The sequence below is a fragment of the Bufo bufo genome, chromosome 2 (genome assembly GCF_905171765.1).
Source record: "Bufo bufo chromosome 2, aBufBuf1.1, whole genome shotgun sequence".
NCBI classification, from domain to species: Eukaryota; Metazoa; Chordata; class Amphibia; order Anura; family Bufonidae; genus Bufo; species Bufo bufo.
The window spans coordinates 147,341,216-147,368,198 of record NC_053390.1 but is presented as its reverse complement, the minus strand read 5'-3'; the positions used below and the strand labels follow the sequence as shown (position 1 = coordinate 147,368,198).

Below are 26,983 nucleotides of genomic sequence, written 5' to 3'. Positions count from 1 at the left end.
GGTCCCAGGTGTCAGACTCCCCATGATCTGGTATACCCTATTCAGCAGATGGGGGATAACTTGTAACCGGAATATCCGTTGAAGGGTTTCTACTTCTCTATAATCTTTTCGTATAGATTGCTGGAGAATAACAATGGCCGAGCGAGTCAAGCTTATTGGCTGCCAATCCTTTTGTAGCCGAATTTGTGGGAGAAATACTAAACCACATCAAACCCACAGGGTTATTTTTCCTCATTTTCACTAAGCCTGAAGCTTTCCTTTAGTATACTGGGACTTGCATATCAGCTTTATGTTATATATTACAGCATAAGCATCTCCCCATTATCAGAGTCAATACGTCTGCCTAATGCACTGCTGTGCCACTAGGAAAGGGTATGGTGCCTCACAAAAGGTGGCAAAGGGCAGAACATGAAATTCCTAAGAATCGTAGGGAGTCGACGCAAATGCAATACAGGGCCTGTGCATGAGCCTGTATACAGGCAGCTTCTATCCATAGGGTTATGCGACATGCCAATCCATACCCGTGGTGAGCGGGCAGGATATTCATTCCGGCCGGTGGATCCCACAACATGCAAGTCTTGTTCTGAACCAATGAGCAATGACAGGTATTTGGCTTTGCTTCATACATAGCATGGAGGTGATGCTGGATAATATGTTTAATTGCAAAACGGCCATAAATTACCTTCAGACACGAGATCAATAGCTTCCAATATTCTAATTACGTTTTCGACTTCCCACCAGGGAGACTGGCTTTCATCAGAAGAAGTTAATTACGTTATTTTACAGACTGCTCCTCTACATAGAAAACCAAAAGAGAAGGCAAGCTATAAAAGGCCAACGATATGCCGCTAAGGCTGGCACCCACGTGGCAGGGGCACGCAGATGGTGGCGTTCAGTAACGTAAAAGTCTGTTACTCTTCAACTCCCACTCGTGCGATGGGCCTGGTGTATGATTGGAAGAGCTACATATAGTATGGCAAATTGGAAAGGATTAGTACCACAATCATTGATTTATACTGACACTACCTATCAGAGCTGCCCATATATTAGTAGGATACCACCCAAGTGGTGTTGGTTTATATGTATTGTCTTCCATCTGCAATTACAGCCTCTGACGCAGATTTCATTATATTTGCTTGGAAAAATTTCCAAGACAGTGCTATTTTTTAAGTAATGGACAGCAGGGAACCAGAAGGACCCTATAATTGACCTCGGTCTGCTGGGTGCTGCATGTGATGGATCCAGCTCTTCGTCATTTACGGTTTTCTGCTCCTATGACCATAACAGAAAACCACAAATGACAAAAGACTTCTGATTAAAGCTAATAAAACAAACAAAAAATAAATAAATGCACAGACTTGCAGCTCCACATGATTTTCAGCAGATACTTCACAGAAGCGTACCCTCCTTATCTGAACGATAATCACTTTAGGTAAGCGTATCCTGGTAAATCAATAGGTTTCATCATCATCATCATGGCCCACAAAAAGGTCAACATCGTATGAAGGTGATGTAATTCGAGCGAAGCAGACGCTGGGAAACCTCATGAAGATACACAACTGCGCACACAGATTGAAACATGTTACAAAGCCCACTGCAACAACACGCCTGCACACTGAACACAATGTACGAGTCAGCCCGAGCCGCAGAGTTTACATCTGACACACACCTTGCAAGGGCGGCGAGCTCATAGAGCATGAATGCAGCCTTCAGTCTCTACAGAGTGGCTTGGATAGAGCAGCCGCCAAGGATAACCCTTTATTTGCCACACAACTAATACACAGACTATCTGTCATCAGTTCTTTAGCAATTCTGAGAAACTAATGATGTGCTGTTTGCAGGGTGGACTAAAAATTTAAAGTGGCCCTGGAAAAAAATCTAAAAGTGGCCACAGGTTGTAGATGTGTCTAAACAGACAAAAGGTGGGGCAACACAAGTAGGCGGGGCCAGCAATACTGTAGTGCAGCACAATATACTGCCCCAGCACAACCAAACACCACAGTGCAGCACAAAATACTGCCCAAGCAGAACAAAGCACCACAGTGCAGCACAATATACCGCCCCAGTAGAACCAAATACCACAGTGCAGCACAAAATACTGCCCCAGCAGAACAAAGCACCACAGTGCAGCACAATATACTGCCCCAGTAGAACCAAATACCACAGTACAGCACAAAATACTGCCCCTGTAGAACCAAATACTACAGTGCAGCACAAAATACTGCCCCAGCAGAATGAAGCACCACAGTGCAGCATAAAATGCTGCCCCAGCACAACCAAATACCACAGTACAGCACAAAATACTGCCCCTGTACCACAGTATGAAGCTATATCATCGTCCTGAGGACACAATACAGTTGAATTCAGAAGGGCTCCTGCGGCCACCGGCCAGGTGCATAAGTGCCTGATGCTCCTACATTTATTAATGCCGAGAGCATTAGATAATTATGTTCCCGGCTGGCAGCCTTGGGCGCCCCCTGGCAATGGCCCACTGGGAGATTTCCCTGTAGGGTCTATGGGCAGTCTGCCCCTGGCTGTCTGACAATAAGTCTGAAAAGTTGTTGTTAGGCAGTATATCACTAGCAACCACTTTCAGAGCTGCCTCGCACGTTCACCTCTAAAGCTCAGGGGTCTGGGATATAATACTGTCCTACATCCGGTTATATGGACACCCCAAAGCCATCCACAAACATGGCTACCGTCACAAGCATAAGGGATCATGCACATTCACATATAACGGCTCGGTAACAGAACTTCCACTCAGGTCCATGAGGACGCTACTGTCGCGCTCTATGACTCCGGTTTCACATGAAGGAATACCGAGATTTTATTTTTTACAGAGGTACATCTGAGAAAATCTCTCTGACAGAAGCTGTATGACTCCATACTAAGGGTACTTTCACACTTGCGGTAGAGGATTCCGGCAGGCAGTTCCATCATCCGGCAATCTGGACGCAAAAGGATGCATTTGTGAGACTGATCTGGATGCGGATCAGTCTCAAAAATGCATTGCAAAACCGGATCCGTCTTTCAGGTTGTCATCTGGAAAAACAGATCCAGTATTTATTTATTTTCACTGATTTAATGGTTTGCGCATGCGCGGACGGAATGAACGGATCTGTTTTGCCAGAACACTTTGACATTAATGCATTTCAGTGGAAATTAATGCTGGATCAGGCATTTCGGCAAGTGTTCAGGATTTTTTGGCTGGACAGAAAACTGCAGCATGCTGCGGTATTTTCTCCGGCCAAAAAACGTAAGAGAGACTGAACTGATGCATTATGAACGGAATGGTCTCCATTCAGAGTGCATTAGGATAAAGCCGATCATTTTTTTCCGGTATTGAGCCCCTAGGATGGAACTCAACACCGAAAAACAAAAACGCTAGTGTGAAAGTACCCTAAGGAGGCCACATGGCTGTGCCCTGTCCAGGAGCAGTGATTATAATGAAGTTGTATGTGACAAAGCTCCTTCCTAGTAACCAGCACACAGGAGCACATACTATAACAGAGCAGGTTATTCATTAATGGCTGTTCCCTGTCCCTGCCCTCCCCCCGCTGCGCCGCGCTCACAGGAGACCAGTCATGGACAGGCTCTTCTCTCCTCTGCTGCCACCAGGCTCTTTAAGAAGTTCATTAAGCTGCAGAGTTTTATACATCCTGGCACAGTCCAGACACCGCCACCAGGGCTCCGTCTGACTCTCCAGCCTCACCAGAAGAATTACAACCGCACATTACTATGGACTTGATGAAGACTTCAATATACATAAAGGAACATAAGATATTCTACGCAGATAAATCAGACAGTGTAAGGCTACTTTCACACTTGCGTTCAGAGCGGATCCGTCTGGGGTCTGCCCAGACGGATCCGCTCATATAATGCAGACTTGGGAACCGTTCAGAATGAATCCGTCTGCATTAGGCCTCTTTCGACCGTATGGCTTTTTCAGTGTTTTGAGGTCCTTTTTAAACGGATCCGTTGTTCCGTTTTTTGTTTCCATTGTGTTTCCGTTCCGTTTTTCCGTATGGCATATACAGTATACAGTAATTTCATAGAAAAAATTGGGCTGGGCATAACATTTTCAATAGATGGTTCCGCAAAAAACGGAACTGATACGGAAGACATACGGATGCATTTCCGTATGCATTCAGTTTTTTTGCGGACCCATAGACTTTAATGGAGCCACGGAACGCGATTTGCGGCCAAATATAGGACATGTTCTATCTTTCAACGGAATGGAAAAACGGAAATACGGAAACGGAATGCATACGGAGTACATTCCGTTTTTTTTTTGCGGAACCATTGAAATGAATGGTTCTGTATACGGACCGTATACGGAACGCAAAACGGAAAAAAAAAAACGGTCGTGTGAAAGAAGCCTTATATTGTAGAAAAAATTCGAAGTGTGAAAGTAGCTTCAGACGGATCCGTCCAGACTTTACATTTAAAGTCAATGGGGGACGGATCCGTTTGAAAATTGAGCCATATAGTGTCAAATTCAAACGGATCCGTCCCCATTGACTTACATTGTAAGTCTGGACGGATCCGCTTGCCTCCGCACGGCCAGGCGGACACCCGAATGCTGTCCGCTTGCTGAGCGGAGCGGAGGCTGAACGCTGCCAGACTGATGCATTCTGAGCGGATCCGCATCCACTCAGAATGCATTGGTAGCTGGACGGATGCGTTCGGGGCAGCTTGTGAGACTCTTCAAACGGAGCTCACAAGCGGAACCCCGACGCTAGTGTGAAAGTAGCCTTACTTGTACATGTCTGAAGTGAGAGGTTTCTCAGGGCAGTAGTCCAATATGAATTGCTCAAGAGCCAACGTGATGGCAGGATACAAGGCTTGCTGGAAACTTAGAAATGGTTAATTACGGACACAACAGGCATTACAGCTAAACGTGGGTTTCTGCACGTCCCATTCACATGGGTGAAGGAAATGTAGCAGGAAAACGGACCAAAATCTGCCCTGTCCTATATTGTCATACGACATCTATGTAGTTTAGGCAGGATCCACCTTTGGGTATTGACCCCTTGCTTCAACCAGAAGCCGGTCGCAGTAGACTATGTCCATCGATCTGAGCCTTCATTTAAATACAGAGAAGTTGTCTGAAATATAATACGCAGTTTTGAAGGGGTTATCACATGAACATGTAGGGAAAACGCGAGGCTGGCCGCAACGTCGTCTTTTGCCAGAGATGGCAGGAGCAAATTCTGAATTGACTGAAGAGATGTCGTTAAGGTTTGATAAATTACAGGGGCCTGGTGGCTAGTGCTTGATATCTGACCACCAAATGTCTACTATTTTGTACACACCTACAGTAGGTGAGGTCCTAAATCACAGGGGTAGTCCCAACAATGCTTGGCCACTGGTGGACAGCAAACTATGCATGCACGTGCTCTCATGAGCGACATGTAATTGGAAAAAGCCCCTTCTGACCATCATGCAATTTAGGAACTGGAATATGAGGTCCTGCATAAACTACTATATTCAGAGCTCCACATTCTCCTCTTTTTAACTTAAAGGTGTTGGCACAAATGTAGATAACTTTCAGATTGAACAAATATTGACTGCAAAAATTAATTTCAATTTGCTATCTAAATATGATGCAATGCTACATGATTCAGATATGTTCATTTTCCATTTCCCTTGGCTTTCTTGTAGACAGCCATTTTGAATTGATCCCCTCAAGTTGCTAGGATTTATGTAGAGCAACGGCAGGCAACATTTTTATGAATGGCAGCTTGCATTACACATCACTCATGGTAATATATCAAGTAACTACTGTTAGCTGTAAACCAAGGCAGCATCTGAGATAAAGTTGTGCCATTGACCTCAGGTACATCTCACCTCCCACAAAGTCAAGGCAAGTCACAGCTCGTTAGTCAGTTACCTTGTTAGTAGCTGTAGCGCTGGATCCAGGGACCACAGGCACGTTGGTCACTTGCACAGACAAATAGTTGTTGTCTATTAGTGGCCAAGCTCCTTCCACCTTGCAAGTCTGAAAATGATCTTTAAAAGTTCTGAGGTGTGGATCTCCAAACAATCCACAAAAGAGGTAATTGGGCTGAGGCTTCTCTCCCTGCCCTGGTTCTCTTGCGGTCACTTTGCTGTGAAAGTTACAATGGTCATTTGAAAGTTCTGGGTTTGTAGAAGATGTAGGACCATCCTTCGAGCAGTTTCGTTGAGTCATAAGATCACTGATCCCCAGCACAGCAGAATGGTAGACTAAGTTTCCACGACAAGCTTTAGAGGTCCTCTGTGTGCAGCCGTCATACGCCCGCAACGCTTTACAAAACTCAGAGTCAAAGCCATCACTCCCTGAATTCAGATGGGACGTTAGAGACACAAAATCTGTTGTGCACTTCTGGATGCGACATTGTGTCTGCTGCTGACTGTAACCTGTTGGAGACAAAAATATAAGCGCAAATTATAAACGATCACATTGAAGAACTGACAAACTTCAAAAGATAGAATACAAGTCACACTTATTACAACACTGGTTGTCCCTCAGTATGGCCTCTTGTCTATAAATGACCATAGACATTTGACAGATTTTGATTAAAGGGCATCTGTAGATTTGTACCTATGACACTGTCTGACCTGTTACATGTGCGCTTGGCAGCTGAAGGCATCTGTGTTGGTCCCATGTTCATAGGTGCCCAAATTGCTGAGAAAATTGAAGTGTTCATATATGCAAATGAGCCTTAGGAGCAACCTGGGCGTTGTCGTTACACCTAGAGGCTCCATTTCTCTGTAACTGCCACAGCCTCTGCACTTTGACACAGTTAGGCAGTGTACACATGATCACTCCTGGCCCTGTCAAGTGCAGAGGTCGCGACAGTTGCAGAGAGAGCAGAGCTTTGTAGGTGTAATGGCAACTCCCCCATTGCTCCTGGACGCTCATTTGCATATATTAAGACCCCATTTTTGAATATATGAACATGGGACCAACACAGATGCCTTCAGCTGCCAAGCGCACATGTAACAGGTCAGACAGTGTCATAGGTAAAAATATGCTGACAGATGCCCTTTAATCAAAATCTGTCTAATGTCTACGGTCATTTATAGACAAGAGGCCATACTTCGTCACCTCTCACTGAAGGACTTCAGGCCTATACTGCAGAGGTCTCCATCTCTCTTTACTCATAGAGCGTGTTCTAACAGTACATCCATGAGAATTTATGGATCTCCATTCACACACTGCATTCATTCTACATTTTAGGCTCCATTCACACGTCCGTGTGTGTTTTGCGGATCCCCAAAACACGGACATCGGCAATGTGCGGACCGCACATGGCCGGCACTTAATAGAAAATGCCTAATCTTGTCCGCAATTGCAGACAAGAATAGGACATGTTATATTTTTTTCGGGATCAGAATTGCGGACCCAGAAGTGTGGGTCTGCATTTCCGGATCCAGGCCGCACATCATGCGGCCCCATAGAAATAAATATGTCCACAATTCCGTTCCGCATAATGCGGAACGGAATTGCGGACGTGTGAATGAAGCCTTAGAGCCTGCATTGCAGGAGATCAGATAAATAATATACATGTTTCTTATTCAGATTCCCCCAAATCGCAGTCACTGCCGAAACATTTTACAACCCTGTCTGATCATTTCTGTACAACAGAGGAACCCAGGCTGGCCGCTGGAAGAAGAATGCTGCTAAACATACATTCTTTGCGGCTATTAGGTCTGACCACCCTGATGTGACTTTACAGCCTGGGAAACCTTGCCAGGAAAACACAGGTGGTAAGCGAATATTCCAAGCCATGTACATACAGAGGAAGAAAAAATATATATATATATATCAGATTTCAGACTATGCAAACGAAAATTCTAGCTACACTTCTCACAGACCGAACAATCTAGTTCTCCAGACTGGAGAAAATCAAATTTCAAGTCTGCTCTGCCCCTCACAAGACGTCTTGGAAGAAAAACAAGGTATGCCGCAATCAGACAAGATAGATTTGTAGGCTGTCACTTCTTCAAAGGTCGCAAAAAAATCCAAACAAACAGACCGGCTGCAGAGCAGGCCTCCCCTGATTGAGGGCGTTCGTCCTCCAGAAAATGGTAGTGCTGGGAGAGCGGCACATTGTGCCTGCAAGAACTGTCACATTCAGAGAGTCTGCAGAAACCTGAGATGTAACAAGTCACACAGCCCACATCCTTCAAACAATGAGTATGTGAAGGAAGGTTTGATACGAGTAAGGCCCCTTTCACACGAGCGAGTTTTCCGCGCGGATGCGTTGCGGGAGGTGAACGCACAGCATCCGCACGGAATCCTGACCCATTCATTTCTATGGGGCTGTTTACATGAGCGGTGATTTTCACGCATCACTTGTGCGTTGCGTGAAAATCGCAGCATGCTCCTCTTTGTGCGTATTTCACGTAACGCAAGCCCCATAAGAAATGAATGGGGTTGCGTGAAAATCGCAAGCATCCACAAGCAAGTGCGGATGCGGTGCGATTTTCACGCATGGTTGCTAGGAGACGATCGGGATGGAGACCCGATCATTGTTATTTTCCCTTATAACATGGTTATAAGGGAAAATAATAGCATTCTGAATACAGAATGCATAGTAAAACAGCGCTGGAGGGGTTAAAAAAAATAAAAAATCATTTAACTCACCTTAGTCAACTTGATCGCGGCCCGGCATCTCCTTTTGTCCCCTTTACTGAATAGGACCTGTGGTGAGCATTAATTATAGGTCAAGGACCTTTGATGACGTCACTCCGGTCATCACATGATCCATCACCGTGGTAAAAGATCATGTGACGTACCATGTGATGACGTCATCAAAGGTCCTTGACCTATAATTAATGCTCACCACAGGTCCTATTCAGTAAAGGGGACAGAAGGAGATGCCGGGCCGCGATCAATTGGACTAAGGTAAGTTAAATGGTTTTTGGTTTTTTTTAACCCCTCCAGCGCTGTTTTACTATGCATTCTGTATTCAGAATGCTATTATTTTCCCTTATAACCATGTTATAAAGGGAAAATAATACAATCTACAGAACACCGATCCCAAGCCCGAACTTCTGTGAAGAAGTTCGGGTACCAAACATGTGCGATTTTTCACACGCGAGTGCAAAACGCATTACAATGTTTTGCACTCGCGCGGAAAAATCGCGGGTGTTCCCACAACGCACCCGCACATTTTCCCACAACGCCCGTGTGAAAGAGGCCTAAGGGTACATTCACACCACCGCACAGTGTGCTGTCCGCAAGATTGCGGACAAGAATAGGCTTTTCTATAGGGGTGTCAGGCGGGTGTGTTGCGGATCTGCAATTCGCGGTCGTGTGAATGTACCCTAATGGAGGGCCACAGTAGTCTGCAGGTCCAGTCCTCCTGCTAACCTATTATATGACTGATTCCAGATTAGGCTACTTTCACACCTGCGTTCGGTGCGGATCCGTCTTGTATCAGCACAGACGGATCCGCACCGATAATGCAAACGCTTGTATCCGTTCAGAACGGATCCGTTAGAGACTTTTTTTTTTTTTTTAAGAATAATGCAAAAGTCAAAACGGATCCGTCCTGACTTACATTGAAAGTCAATGGGGGACGGATCCGTTTTCAATTACACCATTATTGTGTCAGCAAAAACGGATCCTTCCCCTTTGACTTACATTGTAAGTCAGGACGGATCCGTTTGGCTCCGCATCGTCAGGCGGACACCAAAATGCTGCAAGCAGCGCTTTGGTGTCCACCTCCAGAGCGGAATGGAGGCGCAACGGAGGCAAACTGATGCATTCTGAGCGGATCCTTATCCATTCAGAATGCATTGGGGCTGAACTGATCCGTTTTGGGCAGCTTCTGAGAGCCCTGAACGGAACTCACAAGCGGACCCAGAAACGCCAGTGTGAAAGTAGCATAAGCTGAAAACTGCTGGCGGCCCTCAATAGATTTTATGGTTCAAACTAGGAAACCGTCCAGCATTTGGCTTCAAAAGGTCACAAACGAGGGCTTTTGGACTTTTCAGGTTACAACCACATGGTTGTAACCTGGTCATGATGCGGTTGCTACAGTACATGTATAATCATGCTTTTATACATGTACTGTAGGTTACCCCCCCCCTCTGTACCCTTTCTGAAGGCTAATAGCAATTCATTCATAACTTCTAGCAGGAATAATAAAGGAACGGCACATCATAGAGCCATAAGAATAGATGCTCCAGAATTGTGACTACATGGGGAATACATGTAGCTATTAGAACAGGCATGTCTGGAGTGGTGAGGTCCTCTTTAATTACTGTGACTATCTTCACTAAAATGTTTACTTTTATTTCTGGAAAACTTATGAATGAATCGAGTACATATTATGGAAGTGTTAATTAAGCATATCCCTACAAACGTTATGCACTCTCATCGGAAGCAAGAAAACTCTCTAACGCCTCTTACAGTAAATCTCTAGACAAAGAAAGCCATCCTTAGGCCTCGATCACATCTCCGTTAAGGAGGTCTGATTGGCTGATCTGGCGCAAATGCCGATTGTGAGATGGACAAGAAAAAAAATGGTGCATGCAATGTTTTTTGTCGGGACAAAACCCGGTATTTATGCCGGAAAACCCCTAGATCACAGCTGGTCCTCATTAAAGTCAATGGGGATGCGGCGAAGAAGTAGAGGATCCGGCAGGCTGCTCTCATACCCTGCACATGTACACTGCTAAAGTCGACAATAATAATGGATTTCAACAAAAATAAAAAACTGTTGGATGAGAGTTAACACAGAATCATTAATGTAGCCTACAGTATAGGCCTCAGTCACACGTCCATGTCGGTTTGGCATCCACAAAGGTTTGCATTCAGAGGGTGTCAGTGTATTTCTTTACATTGATGGGCACCGGCAAAAAAACTTGAAACTATTTTTTTTAATAACATTTTTAACAATTTTTATTTTTATGCAATGGATCCACAATTCCTGTTTTTCACAGACCCATAGACCTGAATGGGCGTCTTTGGTCTGCAAAATGGACCACAATAGTGGATGTATCAGATGCCACTACATTATTAAAAGTGCTAAGGTACCGGTACTTCAAAAGGTAGGCATGCACTGCCCTCACCAAGCCCGTCACCAAGCATAAATCAGTGCATCCACTTCCTGGAGTGTCCCTTTAAGCTGTTTTGTGATATACCGTACATGTCAAACACATGGCCCACACGGGATGTGACGATACGTGCACCAAAGCTGCAGAAGGTTCGTTAGAACAAATTCCATATAAAGACCCTTCTAATTCCTGCACATAGGTTTTAGCGCGCTGCTCTTTGGACATCGATTGTTTGTGCCTACACCCAGAAATATCCATTATTCATAAATTTATAATGACAGCACACACTTTGGTTAGACGGGGTGCCTAATAGGAAACAAAAAAAAAAAAACTAAAAAAAGAAAAACCTTGACAGAATGCCAGAGCAATGCTTAGTAAAACAAGCTCGGGGAGCGGGCCAAGAACCGCCATGAAGTGTATGAGTAAGCAGCCTACGCTCCATTCAATCTTCATTCAGGAAATGCATGCAGTGCTTTGTTGAAATCAGAGGGCTCTACCTGGCATTTGGATAAGATTACACGTAGGTAATGCTCTGCATTGATTTCCAGTTCTAGTTTGGGTCCCCCCCCCCCCCCCCCCCTCACTGCTATTAGGCAAGCAGACATCTCACACAAAGCTATGCAATAAAATACTTTTGCGAGGCCTAGAATGGGTTTACACCTTACAATTATTTCCCGATTAGACCAGCAGCCAAATTATTTCTAACTGAGACAATCGACAGAGTGCCCATTTAAAGGCTACCGGCACAGGTTGCGGATTTATATAAAGAAAATCCACATAAAAAAAAAAAAAAAGAGAGATAAAGTCTATGGGGGTTCCACAATACGCTAGCCACGGAGCCACACAAACAATCAATTTTAAAAGCCGCACCGCAGGTCAATTTATCACGTATACAGAATACGCACTGTGTACATGAGCTCTGGCAAATCCCATTCACTCTGCTGGTACTATGTTAAGATTCAGATTTTTCGCCATGAAAATTTGCACGTAATACGCACTGTGTGTCCCCCCCCCCACAGGAACAATTACTCCCATTGTAGCAGAATTCAAAAACCTGCTGTTCCCCATACAGGTTTGTGTGTCAATCAAATGGATATGACCACTTGCTGATTTTGCATAATTGCTGAAAGTCAAATTGCGCATATAGAAAAGTCACGTTGGCCTTTACACACTAATTTTGGTAGGAGCGGTTGACTATCTCGCAGATTATAGCTGTTCCATGGGACACTCTAATGAAACAAAATGGAGTTTTGAGTCGAATAACCCCAGTTAAAGTGGTCACACACATTAGATACCATACACATTACTGTACATTCGCAGGTTTGCAAACTTTGACGTATGGCTACCTTAAACAGGTATCCCCATCTTGAACTTTTTGGGCATAGTGTTGGGTTATGCCATCAATGTCTGATAGGTAAGACCCTCTCCTATCTAGAGAATGAGCCCCCGAAGTGAAGGAGAGCGCACCCCACACACACACACACACACACACATGGCATGCTCTTCATTCATCGCTATGGGAGTTCCGAAAATAGCCAAGCGAGTGAATAGAAAGGGCCCCGTTGCACTGCCGGAAATAGCTGTTTTTGGAACTCCAATGGCGGCAAACCGAGGGTGGCCGTGCATAAGCAGCTGCTGTTTGTTCACTTTGGGGGTCCCTTTCCAGAGACAGAAACCAGTCCCAGACGTAGGACCCGCAGCGGACATTAATGGCATACCCTAGCGATATATTATCAGTGTTCCAGATGAGGATATCCCTATTACAACTTCGTCTTACTCCATGCTCGGCCAACGTCATCTCAGGCAATCAGGCATGTGTCCTGAATTGGGGGAAGGCCACTGCTAAAACAGGCAGCTGAAGAACAACAGCCCAAATCTTCCCCAACCTGTGCCTATGGAGGAGAGTTGGGAAGCCCCTATACACATTAGATGGTCAGCTGGTCAGACATTATATAATGTATACACTCAGCTTAATGGAGTGTGCCAGCTCTCCCCCAACAGAGGATGTCAGCGGAAAGAAAAAACCGGCGTCATGAACTTCAATGCCAGATCCTTTAGCTCTCAAGGAAGATAAGCCGTCTTCAGAGGTGTCTGGAAGTGGCATGCTTTCCTCTCCCCATTGAGAACATAGTGGGCACGTGTCTCGAAGAATAACTGTCGGCCAAACGAGCCTTCTATTATTGACTGAGTGCTTGTCTAAAATAAAATAAAAATTAAGCAACTATGCAAGTTTAAAAGTGTTGTGTGTACTGTACACACGATGAAGGTGACATTTCCCCGAAATATTGTGTGTTGCTGAGAAAGACCTCAGGGTGCATTTTATGTAATTTCAAGATTGAACCAATTTGATTTATTGATGTAAAAAAAAATTAAACAAAGACCGTCTTGAAAGTGACGGCTGAAATGGGGGTAGTCTTTTTTTGGTCTTACTCTGGATAAAGCCCATTTGGAGCCTGATAGCTGTACTTTGAAGTGAACAAGATGAGTGTCACCTGTGCCCTGCTCCAGGGGCCCGCCTGACGGGCAAACCATAGAGGCCCTTTAATATTCTGTGGCCAACGTTAGGAACAGAGAATCAAGCAAATTCTGTCGTACAGTGCATTACTAAAATGAATGATACCGCCGCTACTTTGCCGGAGGTGGAATGGCGATCTCGTCTTATCTGGACGCGGCGAGCATCACTCTTACTAACGGTTGCGGTGTCATACAGCTTATCATACGTTCCCATCATTCCTGGGATAGATTGCACTTACTAATGGAATCCTGCTTCTAAATGTGCATTCTGGCCACACAAGATGAAATTAATGCTTTGTTTGTTGAGCATTTTCTGAGTGACAAGGTGGTGAATGTGAAATAAACACCATGCATTACCTACACAGCGAGCTTCTAAATGGCTGAGTGCTGAGCAGTAATTGGATTATTTTATCTATCTCAATCAGTATTGGGATAGTATGCCCGGAAGAGGCGTTGTGCCATGTACTTCCCTTTACAGGGTTAGTAAACGGTGGTCTGCTTTCTGCAAACACGTAATACCCTATAGAATGCTAAAAAGGCTCGCCGAGTACTGCAGCGGTCTCCCATTGCCCATGAGCACTTTCTATATACACACAACACACCCAAGATGGCAGCGGTCACATGATTTACCTGGTTGCATCCACTACTGCGCAGGCGCTAAAAGCGTTCATCGCATCAATAGGAGATCCCGCTGTATGCATCTGCGCCAGGGCTGAACTCTTTCATTGCCTGCACAGTAGAGGACGCAGTCAAGGGAGGCGGTTACATGGGTAAAGTGAGGAAGAATAGGGGGCTTGGGACTGCCATTCTAGTAACTGGTGGGGCTCTCAGCAGAAGGGCCACCAAAGATCAGACATTTATCACCTATCCCTTAGATAAGCAATAAAACACGGTTAAAGGGGTTTTCCGGGATTTTGATACTGATGACCTATCCCCAGTATAGGCCATCAGTATCTGATTGGTGGGGGTCCGACACCTGCCCTTAGATCAGAAGGCAGCGGCACTCGTATGAGCACTGCAGCTTTCTCCATGCTTACCAAGCACAATGGCGTACATCTTGTATAGCAGCTGTGTTTGGTATCGTGTAGGGATGAGCGAACTTGTGTTTTCAAGTTCGGCGTACAAGGTTCAGGTTATCTAAGAATTCGGTTATGGATTCCGCTACCATGAACCATAAGTTATAGACCGTGGTAGCGGAATTCTTAGATAACCCGAACCTTGTACTCCGAACTTGAAAACACAAGTTCACTCAACACTAGTATTGTGCTATGCTCCACTGAAGTGAATTGAGTTACTGAGTTGTGATACCAAGGACAGCTGCTATACAATGTACGGCGCTGTGCTTGGTGAGCATGGAGAAGGCTGCAGCGCTCGCAGGAGCACTGGTGCCTTCTCAAAACAGCTGATCAGAGGGGGTCCCGGGTGTCGGACCTCCACCGATCAGATACCGATGACCTATCCTGATGATGGGCCATCAGTATAAAAATCCTAGAAAACCCCTTTAAGGGCTCGACGACTACACCTCTGCTAAGCATAACATTGCTCTACATCACACAAGCAAAATAACTGAAATATAGGATGTCAGCTCTTTTCATGGACGGCACTGAAATAATGGCTATTCTGTAAGAGATGTTCTATAATTTGCAGCTAAGCCACATGGATGCGGACAACACACAGGTGACATCCGCATTTTTTGTCGCCCCATAGAAATTAAAGGGAGTCTTTCACCTAAAATGACCATTATAGAACACTAACCCCATGATCTGCATTATAGTCCCCATATTGGAATGCTACTTACCGTATAGCTGTCAGTCGCTTATTTTCGCTAAAAAACACTTTTATTAAATATGTAAATTAGGTTCTGAAGGTGCCAAGGTCCCTCGTCGCTTTTCATCTTGTGAACGGCGAATCTTGCGAACGGCGCTGGATTTCTGAAGAACCTAGGGCGGGCCAGAGGGGTGAAAGGGGAGGGGTTTCATATGAAAAGCGACGAGGGGCCTGAACCCTAAGGTTACTTTCACATTTGCGTTGTTAATGCTGGTACTTCGATCCGGCAGAGGAGCTCAATACCAGAATTAAACGGATCCGTCACTAAATACCTCGAAAGACAATGGGTGACGGATCCAGTTTTTTAGGTTGTTTAGGCTCCCCAAAAAACAGATCCGTCACCATTGACTTACATTTTTTTTAGTGCCAGATCCGTTTTTTTTTCTGTTTTTATGACCAGTCACAAAACCGCAGCTTGCAGCGGTTTTGTGTCCGGTCACAAAACGGAATGCTGAAGGATAGGAAGACATCCTGAACGCATGCATTGATCGTTACAGATAAAATATGTACCTATAATGGTGGGATCATTTTTTTATTTTTTTTTAAATGATAGGGATTTCATACAGCTTTTTCGCTGACACTAACCTATATATTCTAGTTGCATTGGTATCAGGGCTTATTCATGGAGAACGGCACAAATGATGGAGCCGGTGACTGTCAGGGTACCCTGCCTCACTACACAAAGATATTCTGCTGTGGTTGGCAATGCAAAGGAAGTTAGCGATAAATAATGCACAAGTCAAAAGCAAAAGGAAGTGGCTGCTAATAGGAGAAATATTTATGGCGTATGGTAACAAGCATTTCTCCATATATTTATATTCATTAAAGGGGTTGTGCGTAGGGGGGCGGGGGTTATACTGATGACCAATCCTCAGGATAGGTCATCAATATCAGATCGGTGGGGGTCTGACTCCCCACTCCCCGCCGATCAGCTGTTCCAAAAGGTGGCGCTCGTGCGAGTGCTGTTTCCGCTTTAAGATTACATTATGCATTGTATCCCTTTCAGCGGCGACACAGTGAAATTTAAGTGAATGGGACTAAGCTTCAATATCAGGCAAAGCAGTTATTAAGTGCCTGGTAAATTATAAAGGGAAAGTGGTGCAAGCTGATCGGCAGGGGTGCCGGGGGTTTAGACCACCACTGATCTGATTATTACCAAGGCTAAGCTGACAGCTACTTCTCCTGGCTCCCCTATACACATACTGAGCTGAATATGTATGTGTAATCAATGGGGAGAGGGGTGAAGAAAATATTCACTTTCCCTGATTTGTCTCTCCCCCGACTATGATACAGTCAGTTTAGGTCAGGGGAGATGCGGCTGACACACCCATTATGAATAATGCCCCCAGTTGTACTCCCAATATGAATGACCCCCTTTATGCCCCCCAGTTGTACTCCCAATATGAATGACCCCCTTTATGCCCCTCAGTTGTACTCCCAATATGAATGACCCCCTTTATGCCCCCCATTATGAATAATGCCCCCCTCAGTGCCCCCCAGTAGGAAAATGGCCCCCTAGTGCCCCCATTTTGAATAATGCCCACCCAGTAGGAATAATGCCCCTATAGTGCCCCCAGTAGGAATATTGGTCCCATTCTGCTGGTGTTGAAATACTCCCCTAACCACAGGCACTTGTGTTAACACTTGCTCTGCACTCGATGCAGCAGGACCTGGCGCTCCCAGCGTGATGTCACCATGCAACTGTTCCCACAGCATGCAAGTGGTAAGGCTTTTTTTAACCCCTGAAAGGCCATTTTTTTTTTTACATAGCCTGCCAGTTTTTAATGGTCACTAGACGTGCATACTCCTGTCTAAACGGCCATTAAAAACAGGTCCATTGATTTAATCTGGCCAAGAAAACAGCCAAAAATAGGACATTTCCCACACTCCAAAGTCATACTGATCGGTAATTTACATTGTGAGCTTCATTGGAGACAGTGAGTAACGATAATGTCTGTAAAGAGCCGCGGATTATGTCAGCGCTATATATATTATATACACACAGGAAACCGGACAGCTCTCCAGATAAAAAAAAAATAGTGGTTTATTCACCCATGTGGTGTAGGCAACGTTTCAGCTCATACAAAGAGCCTTTTTCAAGCAATGAACACAAGTGCAACATGGGGTATATTTGTTCATTGCTTGAAAAAGGCTCTTTGTATGAGCTGAAACGTTGCCTACACCACATGGGTGAATAAACCACTATTTTTTTTTTATCTGGAGTGCTGTCCGGTTTCTAGTCTATAATATTGGGTAAGCAGCTACACCCTTGGACTTAGCACCCGACATCTTTTCTCATCCAGTGCCACCATCGTGTTTCATTGTGTGTGTATATATATATATATATATATATATATATATATATATATATATATAATAATAATAATAATAAACATTTTAAAATGAAAGGTGCAGTGAATGGAGGAATCCTCTTCTTTTACAGCGAGGCCTCGTTCTTGAAGTAGGAGCAGATTCCAGAGATGGGACTGCAGATATTGCCGTCAAAAACCCGTCCATGTGAATAGCCCCCTAGACTTTAATTGGTTCTGGAAACAGCTGCCACATGGCCGTTTTTCAATGTCGGGTGAATGCAGCCCCAGGGATTATAAAGTTATTAGTGGGGTCTGCAATTAACCAGGAGGAGAGCAGCTACAAAGAGAGTCTGTGTCTCTGGAGGACCCGGCGTGTCAACGCATTACACTGACCGCTCTCCATTTTCATGGGGCACTATGTAGCGTTTCATTTCCCCTATGGTGACACTGCAAGGAAACTGAAGACTTGTTATCAGGTCACAGAGTCCAGCAGATCCATGGAGGAGATAAAAACAGAGATTTCTCAAGCGCTGATACCTTTTATCGGCTTACTGAATAGAGGACAACAAATAGCAGGCTTTCAAGACTACTTAGAGCTCCTCACGAGGCGTGGTACAAGACGGAATCTGAAGAGTCACACAGTAGTCTCCAAAGATTCTGATTTGTTGTCATCTACGCAGTTAGCATTTAAAGGCATCTCTGACTGAGGACTCTCAATTTTTAGCTTCTCAGCCATGGTACACTGATTTTCTTTCCTTTAGATGATTTTTGGGACTCCCAGGGATACGCTAAAAACAAAAAGGTGCTGTCAAAAGTGAACAATCCCTTTAAAGCAGACATACAAATTCAATAGTTGAAAAATATATTGGCAGATTCTGCCAACTTTGATCTAAAATGTATAGCTGACTTAAAGGGGTTTTCTCACTTCAGCAAGTGCCATTTATTATGTAGAGAAGGTTAATACAAGGCACTTCCTAATGTTTTGCGATTCTCCATATTGCCTCCTTTGCTAGCTGGATTCATTTTTCCATCAAACTATACACTGCTCGCTTCCATGGTTACAACCACCCTGCAATCCGGCAATGGTGGTCGTGCTTCCACATTATAGGAAAAGGCAGTGGCCTTTTTTGGTGGCCGGGACCACGGGAGTACACAAAGGCCAGTGTTTTTTCATTCAGTTTGCAAGCACGGCCAACTCGGAAAATGCACTGTTTGTCATCCGCGTCCGTGATCCGTGTTTTCAGTCCTTCAAAAAAATAGGACCTGTCCTATTTTTTTCACGGACAACGGTTTTGCGGACCCATTCAAGTCAATGGGTCCGTGAAAAAAAACACGGAGGCACACAAGATTGTCATCCGCGTCCGTGATCCGTGTCCGTTTTTTTTCCTATCATTTTCAAGGCAAACTTGACTTAGATTTTTTTTTTCATGTCTGGTGATCCTCCAAAAATCAACCCCTAAAGGGGTTGTCCACTTTTTTTCTATTTATGACATGTCATCAATATCAGATCGGGGCTGGGGTTGACACCGCTGTTGATTGCAGCGGTGAGGATTTCCCTTCTATGGGGCGGCTCCTGTCTTTTCATGTGACTAGGACAGAGCCGTCCCATAGAGGTAAATGGGAATAGTTTAACAAGAGAAAAAAAGTGCACACCCCTTTAAAGTTATGGCTTAAAGGGGCTGTCCCACGTGGATGTGTGTGCCATATCTCTAGGATATACCATAATCTCTGACAGGTGCGGGTCTCACCCTGGGGACCTGCTCCTATCTCAAAAACAGGGCCCCACCATGCAGGGGGAGGATGCGGTGCATGCGCAGCTTTATCCATTCACTTCTGATTATAGTTGAGCGTGGTGGTATTTATGTTTCATAGTAGAATAGAGAAAGCCATAAAACTCGGTGGCTGAGTGGTTAGCACTGGTGCGTTGTAAAGCTGGGGTCCTGGGTTCGAATTAGACCAAAGACAACATCTGCATGGAGTTTGTACGGTCTCCTTGTGTTTCAAGGCACTAAACTAAGCAAATATATGATCTGAATGAGGAGAGAGAGGAATAAGCGCCCCCAGAAACTTCTAGCAGTGGCTTATCTCCACAATAACAAAAGGATTGGACATATGAAATACAACTGTTCGATCCTTACCTCCCATAAAAAATGTAGTTAGGGGAGAGGCAGGTCCCCCCCCCCCCATACACATTAGAAGGTCAGCTGGTCCTGACCCTTACCTCCCATGAGAACTATAGAACTGTAGGTGGGGAGAGGTTGGCCCCCCATACACATTAGATGGTCAGCTGGTCCTGACCCTTACCTCCCATGAGAACTATAGAACTGTAGGTGGGGAGAGGCTGGCCCCCCATACACATTAGATGGTCAGCTGGTCCTGACCCTTACCTCCCATGAGAACTATAGAACTGTAGGTGGGGAGAGGCTGGCCCCCCATACACATTAGATGGTCAGCTGGTCCTGACCCTTACCTCCCATGAGAACTATAGAACTGTAGGTGGGGAGAGGCTGGCCCCCCATACACATTAGATGGTCAGCTGGTCCTGACCCTTACCTCCCATGAGAACTATAGAACTGTAGGTGGGGAGAGGCTGGCCCCCCATACACATTAGATGGTCAGCTGGTCCTGACCCTTACCTCCCATGAGAACTATAGAACTGTAGGTGGGGAGAGGCTGGCCCCCCATACACATTAGATGGTCAGCTGGTCCTGACCCTTACCTCCCATTAGTACTATAGAACTGTAGGTGGGGAGAGGCTGGCCCCCCATACACATTAGATGGTCAGCTGGTCCTGATCCTTATCTCCCATGAGAACTGTAGGTGGGGAGAGGCTGGCCCCCCCATACACATTAGATGGTCAGCTGGTCCTGACCCTTACCTCCCATGAGAACTATAGAACTGTAGGTGGGGAGAGGCTGGCCCCCCATACACATTAGATGGTCAGCTGGTCCTGACCCTTACCTCCCATTAGTACTATAGAACTGTAGGTGGGGAGAGGCTGGCCCCCCCATACACATTAGATGGTCAGCTGGTCCCGCCACTGTCAGTAGGTTTGGCCAACATTAATGTACAAGGCCAGCTTTAGACAGAAGTGCCCAGTTAACGTTACATATCATTATATGATTGAGTCCTTTGATACCAGGTCAATCCGTGACTCCAACAATTTCAGTGCACTCTACAGAGTGATGGCCACAAAGGACTAATCTGTGAGCTGGCAATGTGGTTACTTAATAACCCGCTGATAGAAATCCAGATGTAAACATTTAATAGATAATCAGGCTTTGTTGATCAGATTTAGATTAGCCTGCCTCAACCTTTCCCCGACTAATCACTGCAGGAATTATTCAAGGTAATGATCTTGAACAAAAGCACCTCTCAGCCATCCAGCCCCGTACAAACTGTTCAAATTAGTCACAAGCCACAAATATTAGGACGTTATGCAAAGGTCAAATCACATATGTGGACCCTGCATGTCTCAAAAACTCCAGTATGCAATTCTAACCTCACCGGAGCAACCCCAACTTAACCATTCACTGCCAGAGGGAAGGAAGTAGGATAGGGGTTGTAATCCAATCCTCTACTTGTGACTGGCTGCTGCAAACCACATATCATTGCACACATCAGTTGTTACAATTACAGCCATAATTAGCTTCACAAAGCTCAGGAGTGGCGGCAGTGCCTACCAGACCCAGCCTGCTATGCCAGCCTATAAATGCCCTGCACCACTACACAGTAGAGGCTGATAAGTGGGCACCAGAACACCAGTTTTGCAGGGGTTAATTTTTTCCTGACTCCCATTCAGAGCAGAATCAGCACAAGGCTCCCCTTTCTCCTTGTAGGAGCTGGAAACCTGATCTCAGCAAACACCAGGAAAGGAATTGGGGGGTGGGGGAGACATCTGGATCATTACACATCATATACCTAACAAGGAGGACTTAACTCTTCCATGTCTGCAATACAGAGAACACCGAGGTAAAAGATGTACAAAAGATTAGAATACGATTAAGAAAAGACGTCATTCTGGAGAAGTGAATGGATCAGATTTTACGCAAGTCAGATAATGAGTGGATCGGCGACAACACATAGGGACAATCACAAGTGACATCCAGGGTCAGACCAAGGAGGGAATCACTGGGGGCGACTGAGCCGAAGCCTGATGGCGGCTCCTTATTACAGGCCAAATAGTTGTGGAATAAATAATAACAATATAAAACACCTAATAAATATAACAAGAAATGTATATGATGATACATATGAGATAGAGAGACATAGATAGATATGAGATAGAGATAATGGATAGATAGACTGATGGCAGCACCTTATTACAGGCCAAACAGAAGTCCATAGAAGAAAAAAATAACTCCATTTATCTAATAAATAATAATAATAATAATAATAATATAAAACATGTAAGAAATATATATGATGATAGATCTGGGCTAGACAGACAGATCTCCACTAGACAGACAGATCTATCTCTTTTGAAAGCCATTAAAGGTTCTTCGAGGAGCATCCGCCCGGCCTCCTGATGCAATGCCACCTTGGGGAAATCACAGATGTTCACAGTAGATCTCTGGGGACCATTCACCAGCTGTACGAGGCAATGGCCGCCGACTTCAACACCTCTTCCAATATGCAGTACAAAGGGCACAGATGCTGAGACAGCACAACAATCATGTGTACGCTCTACAATAAAGTACCATGGGACACAGACATCAATACACTGCCCTCCAGGAAAAGGACTCACATCAAGGGCCATGTATATGAGAAGATGATGCCACTTCCTGACCTTCCTCTTCACATGGTAGTGTAATGTAGCATGCCAGGCTGGACCGTCAGATCTTCACAAGCAAAGAAGTTTCCACACCATCAAAATGCCATATATTCCCCACAATGTATTCTCTATTCACCTCCATACCCCTGTATTACTACTACCTATTGCTCCTATCATTTCTTAGGTGGTCGCTGGTCCAATGTGACCAACAGCAACAAAACAATCAATTTCATAGGTCTTCCAAGGGTTTTCAGAGAAGCTGTGACAACAAATCCCCAAACATCTGTCACTACAAGAGATACAATGTCCTCCTAGATATCTTTGCATGTTTCGGGATGTCACTCCATGGCCATAATCAAAGCTTTTTATGTATGGGAACAAGGTTGGAGGACAACCAGGAGCCAGGTGGTGTCTTGCACCTAAATTTCTGGGTCTACAAACGTTCCTCAGTCAAAAGTCAAACTGGCTCCTGGATTGAGTTGACACTTTCGTACAGTATGGAGTCCATTCCTGGCACTGCTAGTGGTGAGATAACTAGAAATGACACGAGACAGGTCCCACAGTAACATCACTGTCATACAATCAGCTTCCCTTGTGACAGCAGATGTTCTGGTCAAACTCTATAAAATCTTATACAAGGCTCTGGATGCAAAGTTGGTGGCCCCAGCCCTGAAAGGGGAGACATTTAATGAATGCCACTTTGTATATAACCTTCCAATGTTGAACACGTTGGCATTTCATCAATAAATAATTAGGATAAAAGGGGAAGTGGTCAATAGAGGCCTGGAGCAGAAGCAGGACGTGACTCCTGGAGAAGCGATGGACCTCACCTACAGATGGAGCCTTCATCCGTGGGCTTGCCGGTTAATCTCTTGACAGTATAGAGGGGAAACTCAATCTACACAGCACTACTACTACAACTATCATTTGTACTGAAGATCCATCCGCTTGAAGTTCATCCTCTTAGCCACTCAATGGTTAAATTCATATAATAATCCACACATGTCCCTATATCCCTGGGGTTCCAGAAATTACAACTTTCCCTGATCCAATCCATCTCCTTTGATAAATGATGACACTTCATCTACTGATCATCCATGACCAGCAAGTCCTTTGTGTCAGTACCAAGTCCATCACTTGCCGGGCCACCATCAATGAGAACGGTATACAAGTCCAATCCATTGTCCTAGTAAGTGACATTTCTACAGGTAGCATCTGATGGTCTCATGGCACACATTATAGATCTACCTGATCCAACTACGGGAAGGGGGGGAGGCAATATTGACATCCACCAGTTTTGGTACCATAGGCATAATCATTGCTATTTACATGAACTGGTTCTGGTACCAGGGGCTTCATTTATAATGGAAGGTCTTATTATCTGGTTCTGGTACCAAGGGCTTAATTTATAATGCAAGGTCCTATTATCATGTTCTGGTACCAGGGGCTTCATTTATAATAGAAGGTCCTATTATCTGGTTCTGGTACCAGGGGCTTCATTTATAATAGAAGGGCTCATTATCCGGTTCTGGTACCAGGGGCTTCATTTATAATAGAAGGGCTCATTATCCGGTTCTGGTACCAGGGGCTTCATTTATAATAGAAGGGCTCATTATCCGGTTCTGGTACCAGGGGCTTCATTTATAATAGAAGGGCTCATTATCCGGTGCTGGTACCAGGGGCTTCATTTATAATAGAAGGGCTCATTATCCGGTGCTGGTACCAGGGGCTTCATTTATAATAGAAGGGCTCATTATCCGGTTCTGGTACCAGGGGCTTCATTTAGAATAGAAGGGCTCATTATCCGGTTCTGGTACCAGGGGCTTCATTTATAATAGAAGGTCCTATTATCTGGTTCTGGTACCAGTGGCTTCATTTATAATAGAAGGGCTCATTATCCGGTTCTGGTACCAGGGGCTTCATTTAGAATAGAAGGGCTCATTATCCGGTTCTGGTACCAGTGGCTTCATTTATAATAGAAGGGCTCATTATCCGGTTCTGGTACCAGGGGCTTCATTTAGAATAGAAGGGCTCATTATCCGGTTCTGGTACCAGGGGCTTCATTTAGAATAGAAGGGCTCATTATCCGGTTCTGGTACCAGGGGCTTCATTTAGAATAGAAGGTCTTATTATCCGGTTCTGGTACCAGGGGCTTCATTTAGAATAGAAGTTCTTATTATCCGGTTCTGGTACCAGGGGCTTCATTTAGAATAGAAGGTCCTATTATACGGTGCTGGTACCAGGGGCACAATCACAGTTCGGAGGTTCACTACTGGCACCAGTACCATGGGTATACTCTCTGTGACTAGGGGCACCAGCTGTAGCCAGAAGTTCTTACCTGTGTCCCCCCAGAGGGCCAGCAGCAGCAGCAGGAGGTGCAGGGGGCCGCGGCGGTCAGCCCCGGGGCAGGAGAGTGCGGCCCTTCTCCCCATACCCATCCATCCAGGTCGCAGAGCCGGGCTCGGGGGCACAGCGGCGGGACGGCAGCGCTCAGGGAGGAGGAGGACGCCGGGAGCCGGGCACAGCCGCTTTCTTTTCTTCCTTAACGATCGCGGGAAAGTTTCCAGGAGACACCAATAAGGAGGAAGAGAAAGAGAGAGCGGAGGATGAGAGTTATACTCTGCCCGGAGCACACGGGACAGCGCAGCGACACACGACAGGAGCACAGATCCCCGGGAGCCGTCCACACTGAGAGCCGGACAGGGAGGAGGAGGCGGCGGCTGAGCTCTGGGCGTCTCCCTCACGCCGCACCGCTCCCTCCTCCTCCCCCCTGACAGCTCCGCCCAGCAGTCACCCCCCAGAGCGGGGCGGGCAGTGCGGCCGGGGGCCCGGAGAGGACGGTGCACGGCGCTGCACACAAGTCTCCTCATACAGTAGTGGACGAATATACAGCGCTGCACACAAGTCTCCTCATACAGTAGTGGACGTATATACAGCGCTGCACACAAGTCTCCTCATACAGTAGTGGACGAATATACAGCGCTGCACACAAGTCTCCTCATACAGTAGTGGACGTATATACAGCGCTGCACACAAGTCTCCTCATACAGTAGTGGACGAATATACAGCGCTGCACACAAGTCTCCTAATACAGTAGTGGACGAATATACAGCGCTGTACACAAGTCTCCTCATACAGTAGTGGACGAATATACAGCGCTGTACACAAGTCTCCTCATACAGTAGTGGAGGAATATACAGCGCTGTACACACGTCTCCTCATAGAGAGTCATAGTACCCACCACTGACTATAATATACAGCGCTGCACACAAGTCTCCTCATACAGTAGTGGACGAATATACAGCGCTGCACACAAGTCTCCTCATACAGTAGTGGACGAATATACAGCGCTGTACACAAGTCTCCTCATACAGTAGTGGACGAATATACAGCGCTGTACACAAGTCTCCTCATACAGTAGTGGACGAATATACAGCGCTGTACACAAGTCTCCTCATACAGTAGTGGACGAATATACAGCGCTGTACACAAGTCTCCTCATACAGTAGTGGACGAATATACAGCGCTGTACACAAGTCTCCTCATACAGTAGTGGACGAATATACAGCGCTGTACACAAGTCTCCTCATACAGTAGTGGACGAATATACAGCGCTGTACACTAGTCTCCTCATACAGTAGTGGACGAATATACAGCGCTGTACACAAGTCTCCTCATACAGTAGTGGACGAATATACAGCGCTGTACACAAGTCTCCTCATACAGTAGTGGACGAATATACAGCGCTGTACAAACATAGTACCCACCACTGACTATAATATACAGCGCTGTACACACTCCTTATACAGTAGTGGACGAATATACAGCGCTGTACACAAGTTTCCTCATACAGTAGTGGACGAATATACAGCGCTGTACACAAGTCTCCTCATACAGTAGTGGACGAATATACAGCGCTGTACACAAGTCTCCTCATACAGTAGTGGACGAATATACAGCGCTGTACACAAGTCTCCTCATACAGTAGTGGACGAATATACAGCGCTGTACACACATAGTACCCTCCACTGACTATAATATACAGCGCTGTACACAAGTCTCCTCATACAGTAGTGGAGGAATATACAGCGCTGTACACACATAGTACCCTCCACTGACTATAATATACAGCGCTGTACACAAGTCTCCTCATACAGTAGTGGAGGAATATACAGCGCAGTACACACGTCTCCTCATAGAGAGTCATAGTACCCACCACTGACTATAATATACAGCGCTGTACACACATAGTACCCACCACTGACTATAATATACAGCGCTGTACACACTCCTTATACAGTAGTGGACGAATATACAGCGCTGTACACAAGTTTCCTCATACAGTAGTGGACGAATATACAGCGCTGTACACAAGTCTCCTCATACAGTAGTGGACGAATATACAGCGCTGTACACAAGTCTCCTCATACAGTAGTGGACGAATATACAGCGCTGTACACAAGTCTCCTCATACAGTAGTGGAGGAATATACAGCGCTGTA

The 26,983-nt window shown here is 45.4% G+C and overlaps 1 protein-coding gene across 1 annotated transcript in view; it reads right to left on the bottom strand.

Annotated features, from left to right (window-relative positions):
* The window catches only part of RGMB (repulsive guidance molecule BMP co-receptor b), a 44,803-nt gene extending 19,613 nt beyond the window's left edge, over positions 1-25,190 (bottom strand). Inside the window, exons 1-2 of the mRNA XM_040421576.1 lie at positions 24,821-25,190; positions 5,894-6,402 (exon numbers count right to left, since the gene is read on the bottom strand). Of these exons, the coding sequence (XP_040277510.1) occupies positions 5,894-6,402; positions 24,821-24,920 (609 nt within the window). The 5' untranslated portion in view covers positions 24,921-25,190. The remainder of the gene's footprint in view (positions 1-5,893; positions 6,403-24,820) is intronic.
* Positions 25,191-26,983: the final 1,793 nt, after the last annotated feature.